At 52.1% G+C, this 19314-nt stretch overlaps 1 protein-coding gene across 4 annotated transcripts in view; it reads left to right on the top strand.

The window, feature by feature from the left end:
• The first annotated feature begins 6215 nt into the window (after nt 1-6215).
• Nucleotides 6216-19314, top strand: part of LOC105469562 (calpain 1) — a 33959-nt gene continuing 20860 nt past the window's right edge. The window contains exons 1-10 of one of the 4 annotated variants that reach the window (XM_011720778.3): nt 6216-6368; nt 7714-7981; nt 8142-8211; nt 8485-8603; nt 10983-11116; nt 11236-11404; nt 12304-12387; nt 13044-13129; nt 13500-13574; nt 13672-13832. In XM_011720778.3, the coding sequence (XP_011719080.2) occupies nt 7715-7981; nt 8142-8211; nt 8485-8603; nt 10983-11116; nt 11236-11404; nt 12304-12387; nt 13044-13129; nt 13500-13574; nt 13672-13832 (1165 nt within the window). In that variant the 5' untranslated portion in view covers nt 6216-6368; nt 7714. Of the gene's footprint in view, nt 6369-6661; nt 6803-6823; nt 6976-7713; nt 7982-8141; nt 8212-8484; nt 8604-10982; nt 11117-11235; nt 11405-12303; nt 12388-13043; nt 13130-13499; nt 13575-13671; nt 13833-19314 lie in introns of those variants that run through there. The other 3 variants (XM_011720781.3, XM_011720780.3, XM_011720779.2) reach the window with 3 other exon arrangements.

Genomic DNA, 19314 nt, shown 5'->3' with positions numbered 1-19314 from the left:
TAAACTTATAGAAGCCCATGTGGTATAATAAAAATTTTTAAAAATATATAGATGGCTGGGTGTGGTGGCTTACACCTGTAATCCCAGAACTTTGGGAGGCCAAGATGGGAGGATCACTGGAGCCCAGGAGTTCAAGACCAGCCTGGGCAACATAGTGAGACCTCATCTGTGCAAAAAAATTTAAAAATTAGCTGGGTGTGGTGGTGTGTGCCTGTAGTCTCAGCTACTTGGGAGGCTGGGGTAGGAGAATCACTTGACTCCAGGAGTTGGAGGCTGCGGTGAGCTATGATCGCACCAGGGCGCTCCAGCATGGGCAACGGAGCGAGAGCCAGTCTCAAAATACATATGTATGTCTATTTGGTTCCTGACAGAGCTCCTGAAACCCTTGTAATTTTCTTTTTTTCTCGCTCTGTTGCCCAGGCTGGAGTGCAGCAGCACGATCTCGGCTCACTGCAAGCTCCGCCTTCCGGGTTCACGCCATTCTCCTGCCTCAGCCTCCTGAGTAGCTGGGACTACAGGCGTCCACCACCACGCCCGGCTAGTTTTTTGTATTTTTAATAGAGATGGGCTTCCACCGTGTTAGCCAGGATGGTCTCCATCTCCTGACCTTGTGATCCGCCCACCTTAGCCTCCCAAAGTGCTGGGATTACAGGCGTGAGCCACTGCGCCCGCCCTTAACCCTTGTAATTTTCTTTTTTTTTTTTTTTTTTTTTTGAGACAGAGTCTGGCTCTGCCGCCCAGGCTGGAGTGCAATGGCCGGATCTCAGCTCACTGCAAGCTCCGCCTCCCGGGTTCACGCCATTCTCCTGCCTCAGCCTCCCGAGTAGCTGGAACTACAGGCGCCTGCCACCTCGCCCGGCTAATGTTTTGTATTTTTAGTAGAGACGGGGTTTCACCGTGTTAGCCAGGATGGTCTCGATCTCCTGACCTCGTGATCCACCCGTCTCGGCCTCCCAAAGTGCTGGGATTACAGGCTTGAGCCACCACGCCCGGCCAACCCTTGTAATTTTCTAAGTGATAGAAGTGTCTTTTCTTGATAGCAACCCTTCCACCTCTATTATTCCTAATAAGATTATTACACCTGAGTTTATGCTAATGAGGTGACAAGACCGGGGGCTGGGGGACTAAAGATTGGGTTATAAAAACGAATGGATGTGCTGGGAGGGTAGAGAGGGCCTGGAAGCTCTGTGTACCATACCCCCAGTGCCTTGCCCTATGCATCTCTTCCATCTGGCTGTTTTGGAATTGTTTCCTTTATAATAAACAGGTAATATCCTAGGAAGTGAGGCACTTTCCTGAGTTCTGGGAGTTGTCTACTGCATTATCAAACTGAGGTGCTGGGGGAACCTCTGAATTTGTAGTTTGCCAGAGAGAAGCATTCCCTGGGTACCCCATTTGTGGCTGGTATCTGAAGTGGGGGCAGCCTTCGGGTACTGAAGCCTTAACCTGTGGGGTCTGTGCTAACTCCAGAAGTAAGTGTCAGAATGGAATTGAATTGTTCAACACCCCATTGGTATTGGAAAATTGGTGTGGAAAAATGTATTTCGTGAAAAAAAGACAACACACTGATATGTATATATTTCCCACACCGTTTTTATTAAATGCCAGAATTCTCTGCATCCTGTTGTGCACTTATGAATGCATTATGAAGTTTATTTATTTATTTTTTTTTTTTGAGAAAGTCTTGCTTTGTTACCCAGGATGGAGTGCAGTGGTGCGATCTTGGCTCACGCAACTTCCACTTCCTGGGGTCAAGCAATTCTCCTGCCTCAGCCTCCCGGGTAGCTGGGATTATAGGCACGCACTACCATGCCCTGCTAATTTTTGTATTTTTAGTAGAGACAGGGTTTTGCCATGTTGGCCAGGCTGGTCTCGAACTCCTGACCTCAGGTGATCTACCTGCCTCAGCCTCCCAAAGTGCTGGGATTACGGGCATGAGACACTGCACTGGCTATTTTTTTTTTTTCCTTTTTGTGAGACAGCATTTTGCTCTGTTGCCTAGGATGGAATGCAGTGGCACAATCTCAGCTCACGGCAGCCTCCGCTTTCAGAGTTTAAGCGATTCTCCTGCCTCAGCCTCCCAAGTAGCTGGGATTGCAGCCATCTGCCACCATGCCTGGCTAATTTTTGTATTTTTAGTACAGAACGGGATTTCACCATGTTGGCCAGGATGGTGAAGATGGTCTTTTATTCATACATTTCTTGCTACAGCTGTGTTGTATTAATCTTTTTTTTTTTTTTTTTTTGAGAAGGAGTCTCGCTCTGTCACCCAGGCTGGAGTGCAGTGGCCGGATCTCAGCTCACTGCAAGCTCCGCCTCCCGGGTTCATGCCATTCTCCTGCCTCAGCCTCCCCAGTAGCTGGGACTACAGGCGTCTGCCACATCGCCCGGCTAGTTTTTTTGTATTTTTTAGTAGAGACGCGGTTTCACCGTGTTAGCCAGGATGGTCTCGATCTCCTGACCTCGTGATCCGCCCGTCTCGGCCTCCCAAAGTGCTGGGATTACAGGCTTGAGCCACCGCGCCCGGCCTAATCTTTTTTTTTTTTGAGACGGAGTCTTGCTCTGTCGCCAGGCTGGAGTGCAGTGGTGCAATCTCGGCTCACTGCAACAACCTCTGCCTCCGCGGTTCAAGTGATTCTCCTGCCTCAGCCTCCCGAGTAGCTGGGATTACAGGCACGCACCACCACGCCTGGCTCATTTTTTGTATTTTCAGTAGAGTCAGTGTTTCCCCATGTTGGCCAGGATGGTCTCGGACTCCAGACCTCATGATCCGCCCGCCTCGGCCTCCCAAAGTGCTGGGATTACAGGCGTGAGCCACTGCGCCTGGCCATCTTTTTTTTTTTTTTTTTGAGATGGGTCTCACTTTGTCACCCATGCTGGAGTGTAGTGGTGCGATCTTGGCTCACTGCAGCCTCGACCTCCTGGGCTCAAGACATTCTCCCGCCTCAGCCGCACAAATAGCGAGGACCACAGATGTGCACCACCATGCCCTGCTAAATTTTGTATATTTTGTAAAAAGGGGGTTTTGCCATGTTGCCCTGACTGGTCTTGAACTCCTGAGCTGAAGGGATCCCCCGACTTTGGCCTCCGAAAGTGCTGGGATTATAGGTATGAGGCACCACTCCCGGCCTTGTGTTCTTGTTTATGGATATACCATGAAGTAACTAATTGCTTATTGATCAACATTTAAGTTGTTTCTAGGATTCTGGTAATCCTATGGTGTGAGACTTTTTTTTTCCCTCCAGATGGAGTCTTGCTCTGTTGCCCAGGCTGGAGTGCAATGGCACAATCTCAGCTCACTGCAACCTCCGCCTCCTGGGTTCAAGCTATTCTCCTGCCCCAGCCTCCCGAGTAGCTGGGATTACAGGCACAGGCACATGCCACTGTGCCCGGCTAATATTTTGTATTTTTAGCAGAGATGGGGTTTTACCATGTTGGCCAGGCTGGTCTTGAACTCCTGACCTCAGGTGATCTGCCCACCTCGGCCTTTATTCTTAAAGACAGGGTCTTGCTCTATTGCCCAGGCTGGAGAAGTGACACAATCATAGCTCACTACAGCCTCCAACTCCTCAAGCCATCCTCCCATCTCAGCCTCTGGAGTAGCTGGGATGACAGGCATGCACCACCACACCTGGCTAATTTTCTAACTTTTTTTTTTTTTTTTTTTTTTTTTTTTTGAGACGGAGTCTTGCTCTGCCGCCCAGGGTGGGGTGCAGTGGCCGGATCTCAGCTCACTGCAAGCTCCGCCTCCCAGGTTTACGCCATTCTCCTGCCTCAGCCTCCCGAGTAGCTGGGACTACAGGCGCCCGCCACCTCACCCGGCTAGTTTTTTGTATTTTTTAGTAGAGACGGGGTTTCACCGTGTTAGCCAGGATGGTCTCGATCTCCTGACCTCGTGATCCGCCCGTCTCGGCCTCCCAAAGTGCTGGGATTACAGGCTTGAGCCACCGCGCCCGGCCAATTTTCTAACTTTTTTATAGATGGGGTCTCATTATGTTGTCTCATTATGTTGCCCAGGCTAGTCTCAAACTCCTAGCCTCAATTAATTCTCCTGTCTAGGCCTCCCAAAGTGTTAGGATAATAGGAATGAGCGACCACACCCAGACCATGATTTTTTTTTAAATATATATGGAGAAAAATACTCCTGTAAGATGTTAATTTAAATGTTTTCTTCAGTCCATCATTTTGACATAACTGTATGGATTTTTAATGTAGTAAAAAATGCAATTTTATGACTTTTGGGTTTTGTGTCATAGTTAAAAAGACCGTTTCCACACTTGAGATGATATAAAAAGTTTCTCCTTTAGGTTCTGGCTGTGTTTTTTTGTTTTTTTGTTTTTTTTGAGATGGAGTTTCGCTCTTGTTGCCCAGGCTGGAGTGCAATGGTGCAATCTCCACTCAACGCAACCTCCACCTCTGTCTCCCGGGTTCAAGCAATTCTTCCAAAGTGGTGGTGATCATTTTACCCTCTCTTGGTGTATGAGAGCTCCAGTTCTTCTATATCCTTGACAACATGACAATACTTGATTTGGTCAATCTTAAATTTTAGCAATTCTAGCAGGTGTTCTTTGAGAAGCAGTCCTTCTAGTGACTTTAGTTTACATTTCCCTAAGAGTAATGCACTCAGTGCTTTTTCATGTGCTTATTTGCCATCCAGAGATCTTTTTGGATGAAGTGTCTATTCAAATGTTTTGTCCATATTTTGACAGGCACGGTGGCTCACCCTGTAATCCCAGCACCTTGGGAGGCAGAGGTGGGCAGATCACTTGAGGTCGGAAGTTTGAGACCAGCTTGGCTAACATGGTGAAACACCATCTCTACTAAAAATACAAAAATTAGCCTGGCGTGATGGCGGGCACCTGTTATCCCAGCTACTGGGGAGGCTGAGGCAGGAGAATTGCTTGAACTCGGGAGGCGGAGGTTGCAGTGAGCCAGGATCATGCCACTTCACTCCACCTGGGTGACTGAGGAAGACTCCATCTCAAAAACAAAAACAAATACAAACACCAGAAAACAAATGTTTTGTCCATTTTTATTGGATTTTTATTCAATTGTAAAAGTTCTTTACACAAGTCCTATATCAGATAGAATTTTCACAAATATTCTTCCTAGTCTATGGCTTATCTTTTCATTTTTAATAGTTTTGTGCATTTTGAAGAACAAAAGGGTTTTATTTTGATGAAGTTCAATTTATTGATTTCCTCTATCATTTATACTTTTTGTGTCATATTTAAGAAATCTGGCCAGGTGCCAAAGTTCACACCTGTAATCCCAGCACTTTGCGAGGCTCAGGCAGGAGGACTGCTTGAGCCCAGAAGTTCATGACCAGCCTGAGTAACACAGCAGGACCCCATTTCTACAAAAAACTTAAAAATTAGCTGGGTGTCGGGGCACGTGCCTGTAGTCTCAGCTACTCAGGTGGCTGAGGTGAGAGATCTCTGGAGCCCAGGAGTTTAAGGTTACAGTGAGCTGTGATCAGGGCACTGCACTCCTGCCTGGTCAATGAAAGCAAGACCCTGCCTTTAGAAAAGAAAAAAGAAATCTTTTCTAAACCCAATATTGTTAAGATAGTCTCCATTTTTATCAAATCCATCTACTTCTGCCTGCCACCTCTCTAGTTTAAGCCACCGTTCTCTGTCCCTGGACACCTGCGCAGAAAGCCTAGGAGCTGGTTCCATCCCTCACTCATCAGATTAGATCAGCGGCTCTTAACTTTTGAGGGGTCATGGGCCCTAGAGTCCTGGGAACACTATGTAGTTTCCTCAGCAAAATGCTTGCATCCACAACCTGCAAGGCTGCAGCAGCTGCTGGGCTGGGACTGCGAGACCAGCGAAAAGCCCTGACTTGGGAGGGTCTCAGGGGTCTCTGCAGTCTCCCCACCCACACCCCCGGCCTCCGCGCCGAATCCTGGCCCCCCAACTTCTTGCAGCCCGTGAAGCAGGACCTCCGGGTCCTGGAGGTGGGGAGTGGGGGCTGCCGTGCTGCTTGGGCCTCTGCCGCCCTCTCCTGGGTAAGGTGATACATGGGCGCTTCCAGGTGGGTGGGCTGAGAGCTTGGGGGAGAGGACAGGGATGTCCACCTCTCGAAGTTTCCAGGTTCAAGAAACCCCAGAACGTTAAAGAAAGATGGGCTCCCGCAATTGCCCATCCCCATCCCATAGGCTGCACGCATGCGGAAAGCCGGGCCAAGTGGGGCATGGACTTACCCAAGGTCACGCAGCGAGCCCGGTCCCCCAGGGTTCCCCTGGGGAGCGCCGAGCAGGGGCGCGGCGCGGCCCTGCGGGGAGAGGCTGCCGTTTACGGAGTGTCAGGCAGGGGTCTGCTCGCTGCCAGCCCGGTCCCTCTTCAGAGCAGCTGCCGCAGCCCGAGGTAATCTCAGCCCCGTGCCTGGGCGGACTGGGAGCGGCGGGAGCAGCTGCGGCCGCGCGGAGCGAGGGGAGCTGGGGACGGGGCGGGCCCGGGACTGCGGGAGGCGGCGCCGCCGCCCGATCGCCCGGGAATGCCCGCCGGGGCGCGCGTGGGGTGCGGCCGTCCGGCCCTGCAACTCGAGCTGCTGCCCCTGGTTAAAAATACCCCCTGCCCGGCCCTCCCCCTCCTCTCCCCACGGTGCCCTTCCGCCGCGCCCCAGAGCCTACCCGCCCCACCCGCGCAGGCCCCTCCCCGGGGACTGCTCTGCCTTTTACTAATTTGTCCTCTCGCGGAATTGGCCCCCGGCCTGCGGAGGGAGGGGCGGGAAGACACCGTGGGTAAGAGATAGTCAGAGACCGTGCCGGAGAGATAAGGGAGAGCCGAGAGGAAGCGGGGTAGGAGCCCCAGGAGGAGGAGGAGGAGGAGAAGGAGAAAGGGAGGGCGGAGGGCGGAGGGGCGGCGGGAGGAGGGCGGGGAGGAGCGCTCTTCCTGGTTGGGCCCAGCCCTGAGCTGCCACCGGGAAGCCAGTCTCAGGGACCGCAGCGACCCCCAAACACCCCTCCCCCAGGTAAGAAGCTGGGTGGCCGAGCCAGGATTCTTTGACCCTGGCCACTGCTCCCGGGCTGAGGGGCTGCCCCAGTTCGGCCCCTTTTGGGGGCCCTCTGCGTGCCTGGGGCAGGGGCGGGGGCTGGAGGAGCGGCACAGCCTGGGCGCCTGTCCCAGCCTGGCTCACAGCTGTCCCCAGGGGCTGGGCTAGGGCCCACCAGCTCTGATATGAGCCTGCTGCGGGATGTTCCCAGGGACTGGGTTAGGGCCCACCAGCTCTGATATCGAACCTGCTGAGGGGGCCTGAGGAGGGGAACCCCGACTGGGGTTTTCAGCCCACGGCACGGAGCCGGTGCGCAAGGAGCTTGGTTAATTTGGGGAGGGGGTTGCAGGCCAGTGAACAGGATCAAAGAGGCCTTCCCTGCTGTGTCCCACCTGCCCAGTTCCTTGTGCTGTCTGGAGGCTCCGCCCTGCCCCACCTGACCTGCTGGCTCACCACTGAGCTGCAAGCCCCTGACAATGGGATCCGGGAAAGGAGAGGTGGCCGGCACGCCTAGGAACTGGGAAACCCCTTTCTTGTATTCACTGGGAGCACCGAGAGGTGGCTAAGAACCCTACTTCTGTGAGGGGAGCAGTGAGGCAGGGAAACCCCAGGTTTGGGGATGGATAAGCAGGGGCAGGAGAGCAGCGCTTGCAGGCAGGAGCCCAGATTCTAGTCTTAGGAAGGCCTGCGTTCTGAGCAGGCCCATCTTTCCGGCAGGATGGCGGAGGAGATCATCACACCGGTGTACTGCACCGGGGTGTCAGCCCAAGTGCAGAAGCAGCGGGCCAAGGAGCTGGGCCTGGGCCGCCATGAGAATGCCATCAAGTACCTGGGCCAGGATTATGAGCAGCTGCGGGCGCGATGCCTGCAGAGTGGGACCCTCTTCCGTGATGAGGCCTTCCCCCCAGTGCCCCAGAGCCTGGGTTTCAAGGACCTGGGTCCCAATTCCTCCAAGACCTATGGCATCAAGTGGAAGCGTCCCACGGTGAGAGGGGCCATCCTGGGTGGGACTCGGCTGAGCCCAGATCCTGGATGAGGAGTAGGGATGGGACTTCATGTCTCCGGTGGGCAATGGGGTCAGGGGTGGCCTGGTGCCAATTTCTGGGAGGGGCTGGCCCAGGAACAGGACTCTGGGTCTCTCGCAGGAGCTGCTTTCAAACCCCCAGTTCATCGTGGATGGAGCCACCCGCACAGACATCTGCCAGGGAGCACTGGGTAGGCCCCCAGGGCACGGGGTCCTGGGTGTTTTTTCCACAGTAGTTCCCCATTCCCGCTCCTTCAGGCTCTGCCCCAACCCCTCCCTCTTGCAAGCCCAGGCAGGCTCTGGCTATCAGCACTGGGGCTGGTTTGCCCAGATTACTGGGTCTTTTCTGCAAGCTGAGGGGAGTTAAGTGGCACCCTGGCCAAGGAACCCCAGATTCTCCCTAGCACCTGCTTCCCCCCGGGGCAGGTTGGTAGAGCAGGCTGATGTGCTCCCTCCCTCCCCAGGGGACTGCTGGCTCCTGGCGGCCATTGCCTCACTTACTCTTAACGACACCCTCCTGCACCGAGTGGTTCCACACGGCCAGAGCTTCCAGAATGGCTATGCCGGCATCTTCCACTTCCAGGTGAGGGCCCCCCTGGGGAGGAGGGGAGCAGGCACTGGGGGAGATGTGGAAGGATGACCCACAGCACCTGCAGTTAGGGCCACACCCTGTGGGGCCAGTCCTCCCTGTAGCAGGTATTTGACCTCTCAGTGCCATCTCAGGTCTGTCATGTGTGAAATGACTGGGCTGGGCAGTTATTTCAGCTGGCAGTTTTCCTAGGTGGTTGTATGTATCAGGTAGAAAGTGCTTGAAAGAACAGAAAGACGTTTATGTTATATCCTGTGGGACAAATTCCGATCCTCCCGGAGGTCGGTCTCAGTTGCCCCATCTGAGAAAGGAGTGGTCGCTGGGGAAAACAGATCAGCCTGCGTGGCCTTCTCCACCTGTCAGGCCTCCTATCCCCCAACTCCTGCGCTTTGGCAAGGTCTGACTGAGCCCAGCAGAAAAGAAAGACTCAGGATTAAGTCTATGTAAACGAGCTTTTCCTGACGGTGTGCCCAGGGTCCATTTTTCAAGTCACACCAATCAATTCTCAATGATCTGCCTTTGGGAGGGACATGCCCAGCAACCAGGAATGAAGCCCTCCGGCCTTGGAGGCCCCAGCCCTGCCCGAAGGACTCCTGTGTGTTCCCTCCTTCTGCCTGGTTAGAGAGCCCCTTACGCTATTCTGTCCTTGCCCGCCTTGCGCAGGTGGAGGTGGTCCTCGGAACCCAGGGCGCAGAACCCACGGTGCCGATCCACTTTGGCTCAGCGCCACACCCACCCGCTCTAGTCTGCAGGGGCGCAGCCTCGCCCCCTTCCCTCGCTCCTCCAATCCACTCCTTCCTGGCCTTCGATTGGCCAGTTCAGTACCCGCCACCCACACTCTCCACAACCTGGGCTCGTAGGGCCGCCTCCTCTCCTCCCCGCCACCCTCCCCGCGTTGTCCTGGCCTCGACCCCTCAGATGATACCTGGAGTCCTTGGTCGTTTCTGACCCCAGACGCCTTGGGCCACGATCCTGCCCTGGGAAACCTGCCCCTTGTGGCATCTCTGAAGCAAAGCATCTGCCCATCTTATGGTTGTAGGATCTGGATGCCACATTTTCACTGCTCATCCAATGACATAGGTGTCCCCTAACCCCCTAGAATAGGGAGGGAAGAGCTAGGGGGCCATGGCCTAAAAGGGGGCTAGTTCTGGAAACCCCAGGCCCAAGAGCTTTCCCACCTCTCTGTGCCTGAGGAGGAACCCTGTTTGTTCAGTGACTCACTAAAGGCTTTGTGCCTGTGTGGTCTTGTTTAAATCTTCCGTGAAGAAGGCACTGCTGCTCCTTTTTATTGATAGGGAAACTGAGGCTCAGAGGCGATAATTTTCCCAGGATCATGTAGCTAGTGTATCTCCAGCATACATGTACATATCAAATATACACGTCTATATGTGGTATGCATGTATTAGTATACATCAAATATGCATATATCTAGTATATACTGTACAGGCAAAGGAAAGCATCCCCTTAGCCCTCTGAGGGTTCACTGAAAAATCAACTCACAAAAGGAGGTTACTAGGAGAAATGGCAGACAAATCGATTAGCCTGCAGCATGGGGTCGGGAACCAGAGTGATCACCCCAGCCCCACAGTGGGTACAGAAGCGTATATACATACCATCCCGAGGTTACGGAAAGAATGGGGGCTCGAAAATGGCCAAAACCAGGTTTTGGTGGTAAATCAGGTTATAGTGGCAAGACAGGCTATGGAAGGGGAGAAAAGGGGGGCTGGGTAGCAAAGGCGGTCTTGTTATGTAGATGAAACCTCACAGGTAGCAGCCCTCAGACAGAATAGATGGTAATTATTTCTTTCAGACCTTTAAAGGGTGTCAGGCTCTCGGTCTGACAAGGGAAGGCCTTAGAGAAAGCCTGGCACCATCAATGCAGATTTTCTCTACGGATGCAAATCTCCCCCACAAAAGACAGTATTACAGGGCTACTTCTGTTTGCAGACCCTCTGAACAGCTACCTCAAAATATGTTGAAGAAGTATATTTTGGGGTGAAATGCTTTGATTTCCTTCAATACCCAGATACATGTATCTAGTGTATATGTAGCATACATGTATCTAGAGGTATACATGCATCTAGCATGTATCTAGTATATGTGATCAAGTATACACACATCTAGTATGTATCTGGTACACCTGATGTAGTATACATCTAGTATGTATCTAATATATATGATTTAGTCTACATATATCTATTATGTATCTGGGATCTAGAATCCCGCATCTAGGAAGTTATGTATCTAGATACATATCTAGATCCTAGAATGTATCTAGGATCTAGAATCCTGCGTCTAGGAAGGTAGAGGTAAGGGTGGAGCTCAGGTCTGGGGGATTCCAAAGCAGGTACTCACCGTGCCCCTCCCCTACAGCTGTGGCAATTTGGGGAATGGGTGGACGTGGTCGTGGATGACCTGCTGCCCATCAAGGACGGGAAGCTAGTGTTCGTGCACTCTGCCGAAGGCAATGAGTTCTGGAGCGCCCTGCTTGAGAAGGCCTATGCCAAGTGAGTAGCGGCCGAGGGGACAGCTCCAGCTTCCAGCCCCCTCTAGGGGTGGGGGCTCCTGATTGTCTTTCCAGAGGGTCCTGCTTGATGTCAGAGCACTGACCTGGAGCTGCCCACAGGGTAAATGGCAGCTACGAGTCCCTGTCAGGGGGCAGCACCTCAGAGGGCTTTGAGGACTTCACAGGCGGGGTCACCGAGTGGTACGAGTTGCGAAAGGCTCCGAGTGACCTCTACCAGATCATCCTCAAGGCGCTGGAGCGGGGCTCCCTGCTGGGCTGCTCCATAGACGTGAGTGCACCCGGCCCCGATGCTTTGGGGTACCCTGGAACCCTGGTATTGTGACCTGTCACATTTTCCAAAAGTCCTCACCCAGGCTCTGATCCAGACCCCTGTCCTGCACCTAAGCTCCATCTCTGGATGCATACCCAGCCTCATCCATCACTTCCACCCCCTCCCTGGTGTCATTCCTGTCCTCACCTCCCCATTCCTTCCCCAAAACTTCATACCTCAGCTCTTTCCTGCGCTTGTTTTCCCGACCATCTACCATGCTGTTTCCCTCATTCCTGTCATCTCAATCCATGCCATCCTCTGTCCAGTTCACCAGCCTCAGATTTCATCTCCTGGTCTCAGTTCCCACCCATCCCTGGCCTCAATCCCACACTCACTCCATTCCCACCCTTCCCTGCTCCTCTGTTCCCACACTCAGCTCCATTCCCCGGTCCTCGACGCCAGACTTGACCCCAATATCACTGCCATCCGCAGCTCTAACCCCAGCTCCCATTCCCATTTCTAACTGACCCTCCTGTCCTCACATCTTTCTCCGTGAGGCCCACTGAGGGCCGTGTGGCTCTGGTGGGCTGTGCACGGCTGTGTGTGTGCACAGGCATGTTCGCACAGGTTCTGGTCAGCCCTGGCCGGTAGCAGTGTCCGCGGGGTGCCTGGGCTCCCCCGTCCCAGTGGCAGCTTTGGTGGGGTATCCAGGCTACCCCTCGCCAAAAGAGCAGCATCTGTATGTGGGGGTGTCTATAGGTGGGGGTGACAAACTAGGTGGGATCGGGTTCCCTGCTTGCTGCTCCTAGAACTATTGTATGTACAAATGGGAACATCCAAGACCCTGAATGCTGGGGGCTCATCTGATACAGTGGGGGGATCTAGCCACTGACCACAGTGTGTGCCTCTTTCTGCAGATCTCCAGCGTTCTAGACATGGAGGCCATCACCTTCAAGAAGCTGGTGAAGGGCCACGCCTACTCTGTGACCGGGGCCAAGCAGGTACTGCCCTGGGTGGGGCCTTCCCTGCAGGGCGGTTCCTGCCCCCTGGCCTGTCCTTGCCTCTCTGGCACCTGACCAGGGCTGTGGAAGGTGCTGGCTCCTCCCTTCCCCTCCTGCAGCACCTTATCTCTCTTCTGGGGACACCCATCTGAGATGCCTATCATGTCCTGCCCTGACTGACTGTAGTTCATGTGCACAGCTGCCTGCCTGGGCTATGAATTCCAGGAGGACAGGCTTCATCTGGGTGCTGAGCAGGGCTTGGAGACGATGAGGGTATGGGAGGCGGAGTGTTAAAGTGCATGCATGGGCCAGGTGCAGTGGCTCACACCTGTAATCCCAGCACTTTGGGAGACTGAGGCGGGTGGATCACCTGAGGTCAGGAGTTCGAGACCGGCCTGGCCAACATGGTTAAACTCTGTCTCTACTAAAAATACAAAAATGAGCCAGGTATGGTGGCAGGTGCCTGTAATTCCAGCTACTAGGGAGGCTGAGGCAGAAGAATTGAATTGCTTGAACCCAGGAGGCGGAGGTTGCAGTGAGCTGAGATCGCACCACTGCACTCCAGCCTGGGTGACAGAGCAAGACTGTCTCAAAAAAAAAAAAAAAAAAAAAAGTGCCTGCTGGAAGCTAGCACCGACAGGCGCTCTGGGAAACAGGTGAACTACCGAGGCCAGATGGTGAACCTGATCCGGATGCGGAACCCCTGGGGCGAGGTAGAGTGGACGGGAGCCTGGAGCGACAGGTGAGGGGCAGTGGGTACTGTCTGGGGTGCCTTGGGGAAACTGTTAGGTGCCCCGACATTTCTGCTCGGGGCTCTACCAGGCCAGGCTGGACTCAGGATTGAGCAGAGGGACCCATCTTCACGCAACTGGGTCTGGGGGACTGCCCTAACAAAGCTCAGGCCGTGCGGGCCTGTGCCCAGCCGTCGGGTGTTCGCAGGGCCTCTGACTGGCCCTGATGAGACCACTCGCTAGAACCGGAACTTTGGGGCTTGACCTTGAGGAGGCCACCTGGGTTGGGCTGGGGGAAGACAGGCCAGGGTAGACAGGCCCCAGGGGCAGAGGCCAGGCAGGTCAGTGCCACCAGCCCTGGCAGAGCCCCGCTCCTCACAGCTCCTCAGAGTGGAACAGCGTGGACCCATATGAACGGGAGCAGCTCCGGGTCAAGATGGAGGACGGGGAGTTCTGGTGAGCGCCCCCTCCCCTTCTCCCCCACCTCTCCACCCCTACACATCAGCTCTGTGCCCTGATGGGCTGTGCCTCACCTGTGCACCTCCTCCCTCAGGATGTCATTCCGAGACTTCATGCGGGAGTTCACCCGCCTGGAGATCTGCAACCTCACGCCCGACGCCCTTAAGAGCCGGACCATCCGCAAATGGAACACCACACTCTATGAAGGCACCTGGCGGCGGGGGAGCACCGCGGGGGGCTGCCGGAACTACCCAGGTGACCTGAGTCCGCGGACGCGGAGGTTGCACACAGGCGGGCTTTGGTTCTTGCTGCCTGGCTTAGGGGCTCCAGAAGGCACGTCATCTCACTGAGCCTCTCTTTCCTCACTTGCAAGATACAGGCTGATCTCTTGAATTTGCTTTGAGGAGTAAAATATTAAATGTCTTCGCACATTTTAAAGAGGCAAGCTTGATTCACCGTCCTGGGGCCTGAGCCCAGTGTGCTCACGCGGGGAGAAGATCTTGTGGCCATCCAGCCACCTGCTTGTCACTCCTTTCTGGGCCCTTCCCTCCTGCCTTCTCTTTTTTTTTTTTTTTTTTTTTCTGAGACAGAGTCTCACTCTGTGAGTACAGTGGCCTGACCTCGGCTCACTACAACCTCCATCTCCCGGGTTCAAGCAATTCTCCTGCCGTAGCCTCCCGTGTAGCTGGGATTCCAGGCACCTACCACACCCAGCTAATTTTTGTATTTTTAGTAGAGGCGGGTTTCTCCATGTTGGCCAGGCTGGTCTCGAACTCCTGACCTCAGGTGATCCGACCACCTTGGCCTCCCAAAGTGCTGGGATTATAGGCGTGAGCCACTGTTCTAGGTCCCTTCTGTCTTCTCTTGCCATCTTTCCCTGGGCTTCTAGATCCATGTGGCTGACACGGGCCACAGCCTGGCCTCTCAGTTCCTTGTCACTCTCACCTGCAGCAGGCTTTTCCTGTACCTTAGCTCAGCCCCCACCATGAGGGCACCAGAGCTGCCTTGCCTTGCAAACACCCGCTCTCTGACCTCCACCTTTGACTCTTTCTACTCCCTTAGTCTTCAACCCTTGGACCAAGCCAGCCCGTTGAACTCACCACTTGTATACCATCCTGCCTCTCCCGTCTTGCCTTTTCTCCTTACCTAGGTTAGAGCTATCATTTTAATCTTGTTCCTACAAACACCTTCTGTCCCCTGGCCCCTGTCTCCCATCATCTGGCACAATACCCATCCTAGTGGAACCCAGCTTGGGAACCATTGAGTATGGCAGGAGAGAAATCACATAACTGATGCCATATTTTCCCTGTAAATTCATAGCCACAAATCTCAAATAAGCATTTTCCATGATCCCCAGCAATTCCACTACTGGTTAGTAACGATTCCACTCTCACCTCCACCTCTCCCCATTGTTACTCTCACCTTCGGGCCTGGCCTTACACATCATTGAAATGATAGATGTCGTCCTGCAGGACACCTTGTGTTCCCACCTCCAAATCCCCCAGCCTTCTGCACCTGTGCCTGTGTCCTCACTGCCTCCCCACCTGTGACAGTGGCAGAACAGTCCCTGCTCATGGGGACCCCCACCTCTGCTCCGGATCCCATTCTCCCTGACCTCTGAAAGCATTTGCTCCTTCATCTGTCACCTCTCTCCAGCGTCATTATGGAAAATCCTCTGTCTTAACACAAAGCAGCCCTCTCGACCCCACTTCCCTGTTCATTTCTCTGCCCTCCTTCAAAGCACAATTTCTCAGGAATTACCATACTCCCTATTTCCTTTCTCACTTCTGCTTCATTGCTTAACCCTTCCCAGTCCAGCTTCATCCCTACCATGCTGCTAAAACCGCCCTTTCAAAGGTCACTTACAGCTTTGGCCTTGCCAGATCTGCTGCTGTGCTGTTCTCCTGTGCTTCATTCTCAGCACGGCTCCCTGCCCTCTGTTTTGAAGCATTCTTCTCCCTTGTAGGGATCCAATTTCAGTCTTTCCCGAAATAGATAACCACCGTTCCCTGTACCATTTACTGAGAAATACATCATCTCCTCACTCCCCAGCAGCACTAGCGCCCTCACCTAGTCCCCAGGTATATGTCGGTGTGTTTCTGGACTCACCATTCTGTCCCTGGATCTATCCCTCTGCCAATAACACATTGAATCCATTACTATAGATGTGTAAGTCCTGCTGTTGGACAGGCAAATTCCTTCTTCAACAGTCTCTTAGCTGTTTTTTTTTTTTTTTTGAGATGGAGTCTTGCTCTGTTGCCCAGGCTAGAGTGCAGTGGCGTGATCTTGGCTCACTGCAACCTCCACTTCCTGGGTTCAAGTGATTCTTCTGCCTCAGCCCCCTGAGTAGCTGTGATTACAGGTGCCTACCACCACACCCAGCTAACGTTTGTATTTTTAGTAGAGACGGGGTTTCACTATGTTGGCCAGGCTGGTCTTGAACTCCTGACCTCAAATGATCCACCTGGCTTGGCCTCCCAGATTGCTGGGATTACAGGCATGAGCCACTGCATCTGTCTCAGCTGTTCTTGGCCTTCGTTTTTCCAGATGAATTTTAGGATCAGTTTACCAAGTCCTACGAAAAACCATTTTGAGGTTTTAATTTGGAATTGCATGAAACCTATAGACCAATTTGGGGAGAATTGACATTTTTATAATTTTAAGTCTCATCCAAGGATGCGTTGTATCTCTTCATTTATTTTGGCCTTTAATGTCTTTCAATAGAATGTTGTATTTTTTTATCATAAAGAATTTCTACATCTCTTGAGATTTAATGCTAGGTACACTATAATTTTGTTGCTATTATGAATAATATGTTCTTTTTTTTTTTTTTTTTTTTTTGAGACAGAGTCTCACCCTGTTACCCAGGCTGGAATGCAATGGGGCAATCTCAGCTCACTGCAACCTCCGCTTCCTGGGTTCAAGTGATTCTCCTGCCTCAGCCTCATGAGTAGCTGGGATTACGGGCGTGTGACACCACGCCTGGCTAATTTTTTTTGTATCTTTAGTAGAGACGGGGTTTCACCATGTTGGCCAGGCTGGTCTTGAACTCCTGACCTCCTAATCTGCCCACCTCAGCCTCCCAAAGTGCTGGGATTGCAGGCATGAACCACCACGCCCGACAATAGTATGTTCTTTAAAATTACAGCTCCCAAGTGAACTTGTTGCTGATACAATAACATGCATTTGACCTTTTAGATGTATTTTTTATATCCAGCAAATTTTTAAAAACTGTAATTAATTTTACTGATTCATCTGTATGTATTTTTTGGCACGATCTTAGCTCACTGCAACCTCTGCTTCCCTGGTTCAAGCGATTCTCCTGCCTCAGCCTCCCCAGTAGCTGGAATTACAGGCGTGCAGGCACCACTCCTGGCTAATTTTTGTATTTTTAGTAGAGACGGTGTTTCACTGGCCAGGGTGGTCTCGAACTCCTGACCTCAGGTGATCCGCCGGCCTTGGCCTCCCAAAGTGCTGGGATTATAGTCATGAGCCACTGCATCCAGTCCTTTTTGGTTTTCTAATTAGGAATATAGCATCTGCAAATAGTGGCAAATTGTTTCTTCTTCTCTAATTCTTACAACTTGTGTTACTTTTTCTTGTCTAATATGCTGCCTAGAACTGTAGAGGTTCTTGCTCTTTTTCCTCCCTTTTTTATTTTTATTTTTAGGAGCAACCCTATTAACTAGGCCTCACTTTTTTTTTTTTTTTTTTTTTGAGATGGAGTCTCGCTCTGCCGCCCAGGCTGGAGTGCAGTGGCTGGATCTCGGCTCACTGCAAGCTCCGCCTCCCGAGTTCACGCCATTCTCCTGCCTCAGCCTCCCGAGTAGCTGGGACTACAGGCGCCCGCCACCTCGCCCGGCTAGTTTTTTGTATTTTTTTTTTAGTAGAGACGGGGTTTCACCGTGTTAGCCAGGATGGTCTCGATCTCCTGACCTCGTGATCCGCCCGCCTCGGCCTCCCAAAGTGCTGGGATTACAGGCTTGAGCCACCGCGCCCGGCCACACTAAGCCTCACTCTTAAAGGGGAAGTTGTCACCACTAAGTACCTTTCTAATCTAGGTTTTTTGTGGATACCTTTTATCAGACTAATGAAGTTTAATATTGTTAAACACTTTCAATTGTCTATACTATAATGATTGTATGCTTTTTACTTTTATTTATTAACATGGTCCCAGGAGTTTGCAAATAACTTGGGCAATACAGTGAGACCTCATCTCTACTAAAAAATTTAAAAATTAGCCTTGTATGGTGGTACACGCCTGCAGTCCCAGCCACTCAGGAGGCTGAGGAGGGAGAATCATTTTAGCCAGGGAGGTGGAGGCTACAGTGAGTCATGTTTACACCAGCAACTGCACTCCACCCTGGGCAACAGAACATGACCCCGTTTAAAAAAAAAATAAAGTGGTAAATTGCATTTATTGCTTTCCTAACATTAAATCAACTTCACATTCTTGAGATAAAAACAACATGGTCATGAGTGACATTTGCCTGTTATTTTCCTTTCTCATACTGACCATACTGGTATCAGTGCTATGTTCGTCCTGTACAGTGAGGTGGGAAGTATCCTTTCTTCTTCTGTTTCCTAGAAGAATTTACCTAAGATGGGAGTGATTCATTGTTTGAATGATTGGTAGAACTTGTCTGTAAAGCTGTCAGGCTTGCTTTTTTCTTTGTATGAAGATTAATGATATTCAATATTGAAAGTTAAAGGTTATAGAATTGTTCAGATTTTCTGTTTCGTGAGCCGATTTTGATGAGTTGTATTTTCTTTTCTTTTTGTTTTTTCTTTTTCTTTTTCTTTTTTCTTAAGAGAGACAGAGTTTTTTTAGAGACAGGTTACTCACTGCAATGTCGAACTCCTGAGCTCAAATCCTGCCTCAGCCTTCTAAGTAGCTGGGACTACACAGGTGTGAGCCTCTATGCCTGGCTAATTTTTTTTTTTTTTTTTTTTTTTTTTTTGAGACGGAGTCTCGCTCTGTCTCCCAGGCTGGAGTGCAGTGGCCGGATCTCAGCTCACTGCAAGCTCCGCCTCCCGGGTTCCCGCCATTCTCCTGCCTCAGCCTCCCGAGTAGCTGGGACCACAGGCGCCGCCACCTCGCCCGGCTAATTTTTTGTGTTTTTAGTAGAGACGGGGTTTCGCCGTGTTAGCCAGGATGGTCTCGATCTCCTGACCTTGTGATCCGCCTGTCTCAGCCTCCCAAAGTGCTGGGATTACAGGCTTGAGCCACCGCGCCCGGCCTTTTTTTTTTTTTTTTTTTTGAGACGGAGTCTCGCTCTGTTGCCCAGGCTGGAGTGCAGTGGCGTGATCTCGGCTCACTGCAAGCTCCGCCTCCCAGGTTTACACCATTCTCCTGCCTCAGCCTCCCGAGTAGCTGGGACTACAGGGGCCTGCCACCACGCCCGGCTAATTTTTTTTGTATTTTAGTAGAGATGGGGTTTCACTCTGTTAGCCAGGATGGTCTCAATCTCCTGACCTTGTGATCTGCCCGTTTCGGCTTCCCAAAGTGCTGGGATTACAGGCGTGAGCCACCGTGCCTGGCCTTAATTTTTTATTTTTATAGAGATGGGGGTCTCACTATGTTGCCCAGGCTTATCTCGAATTCCTGGGCTCAAGTGATCCTCCTGCCTTGGCCTCCCAAAGTGCTGAGATTACAGGCATGAGCCACTGTGCCCAGCCCTGAGCTGTATTTTCTAATATTCTTTGCATCTGTTTTCAAAGTTATTAGCACAAAGTT

Source organism: Macaca nemestrina, chromosome 12 (genome assembly GCF_043159975.1).
Source record: "Macaca nemestrina isolate mMacNem1 chromosome 12, mMacNem.hap1, whole genome shotgun sequence".
NCBI classification, from domain to species: domain Eukaryota; kingdom Metazoa; phylum Chordata; class Mammalia; order Primates; family Cercopithecidae; genus Macaca; species Macaca nemestrina.
The sequence above is the reverse complement of the archived record's forward strand: the minus strand, read 5'-3'. Positions and strand labels throughout refer to the sequence as shown.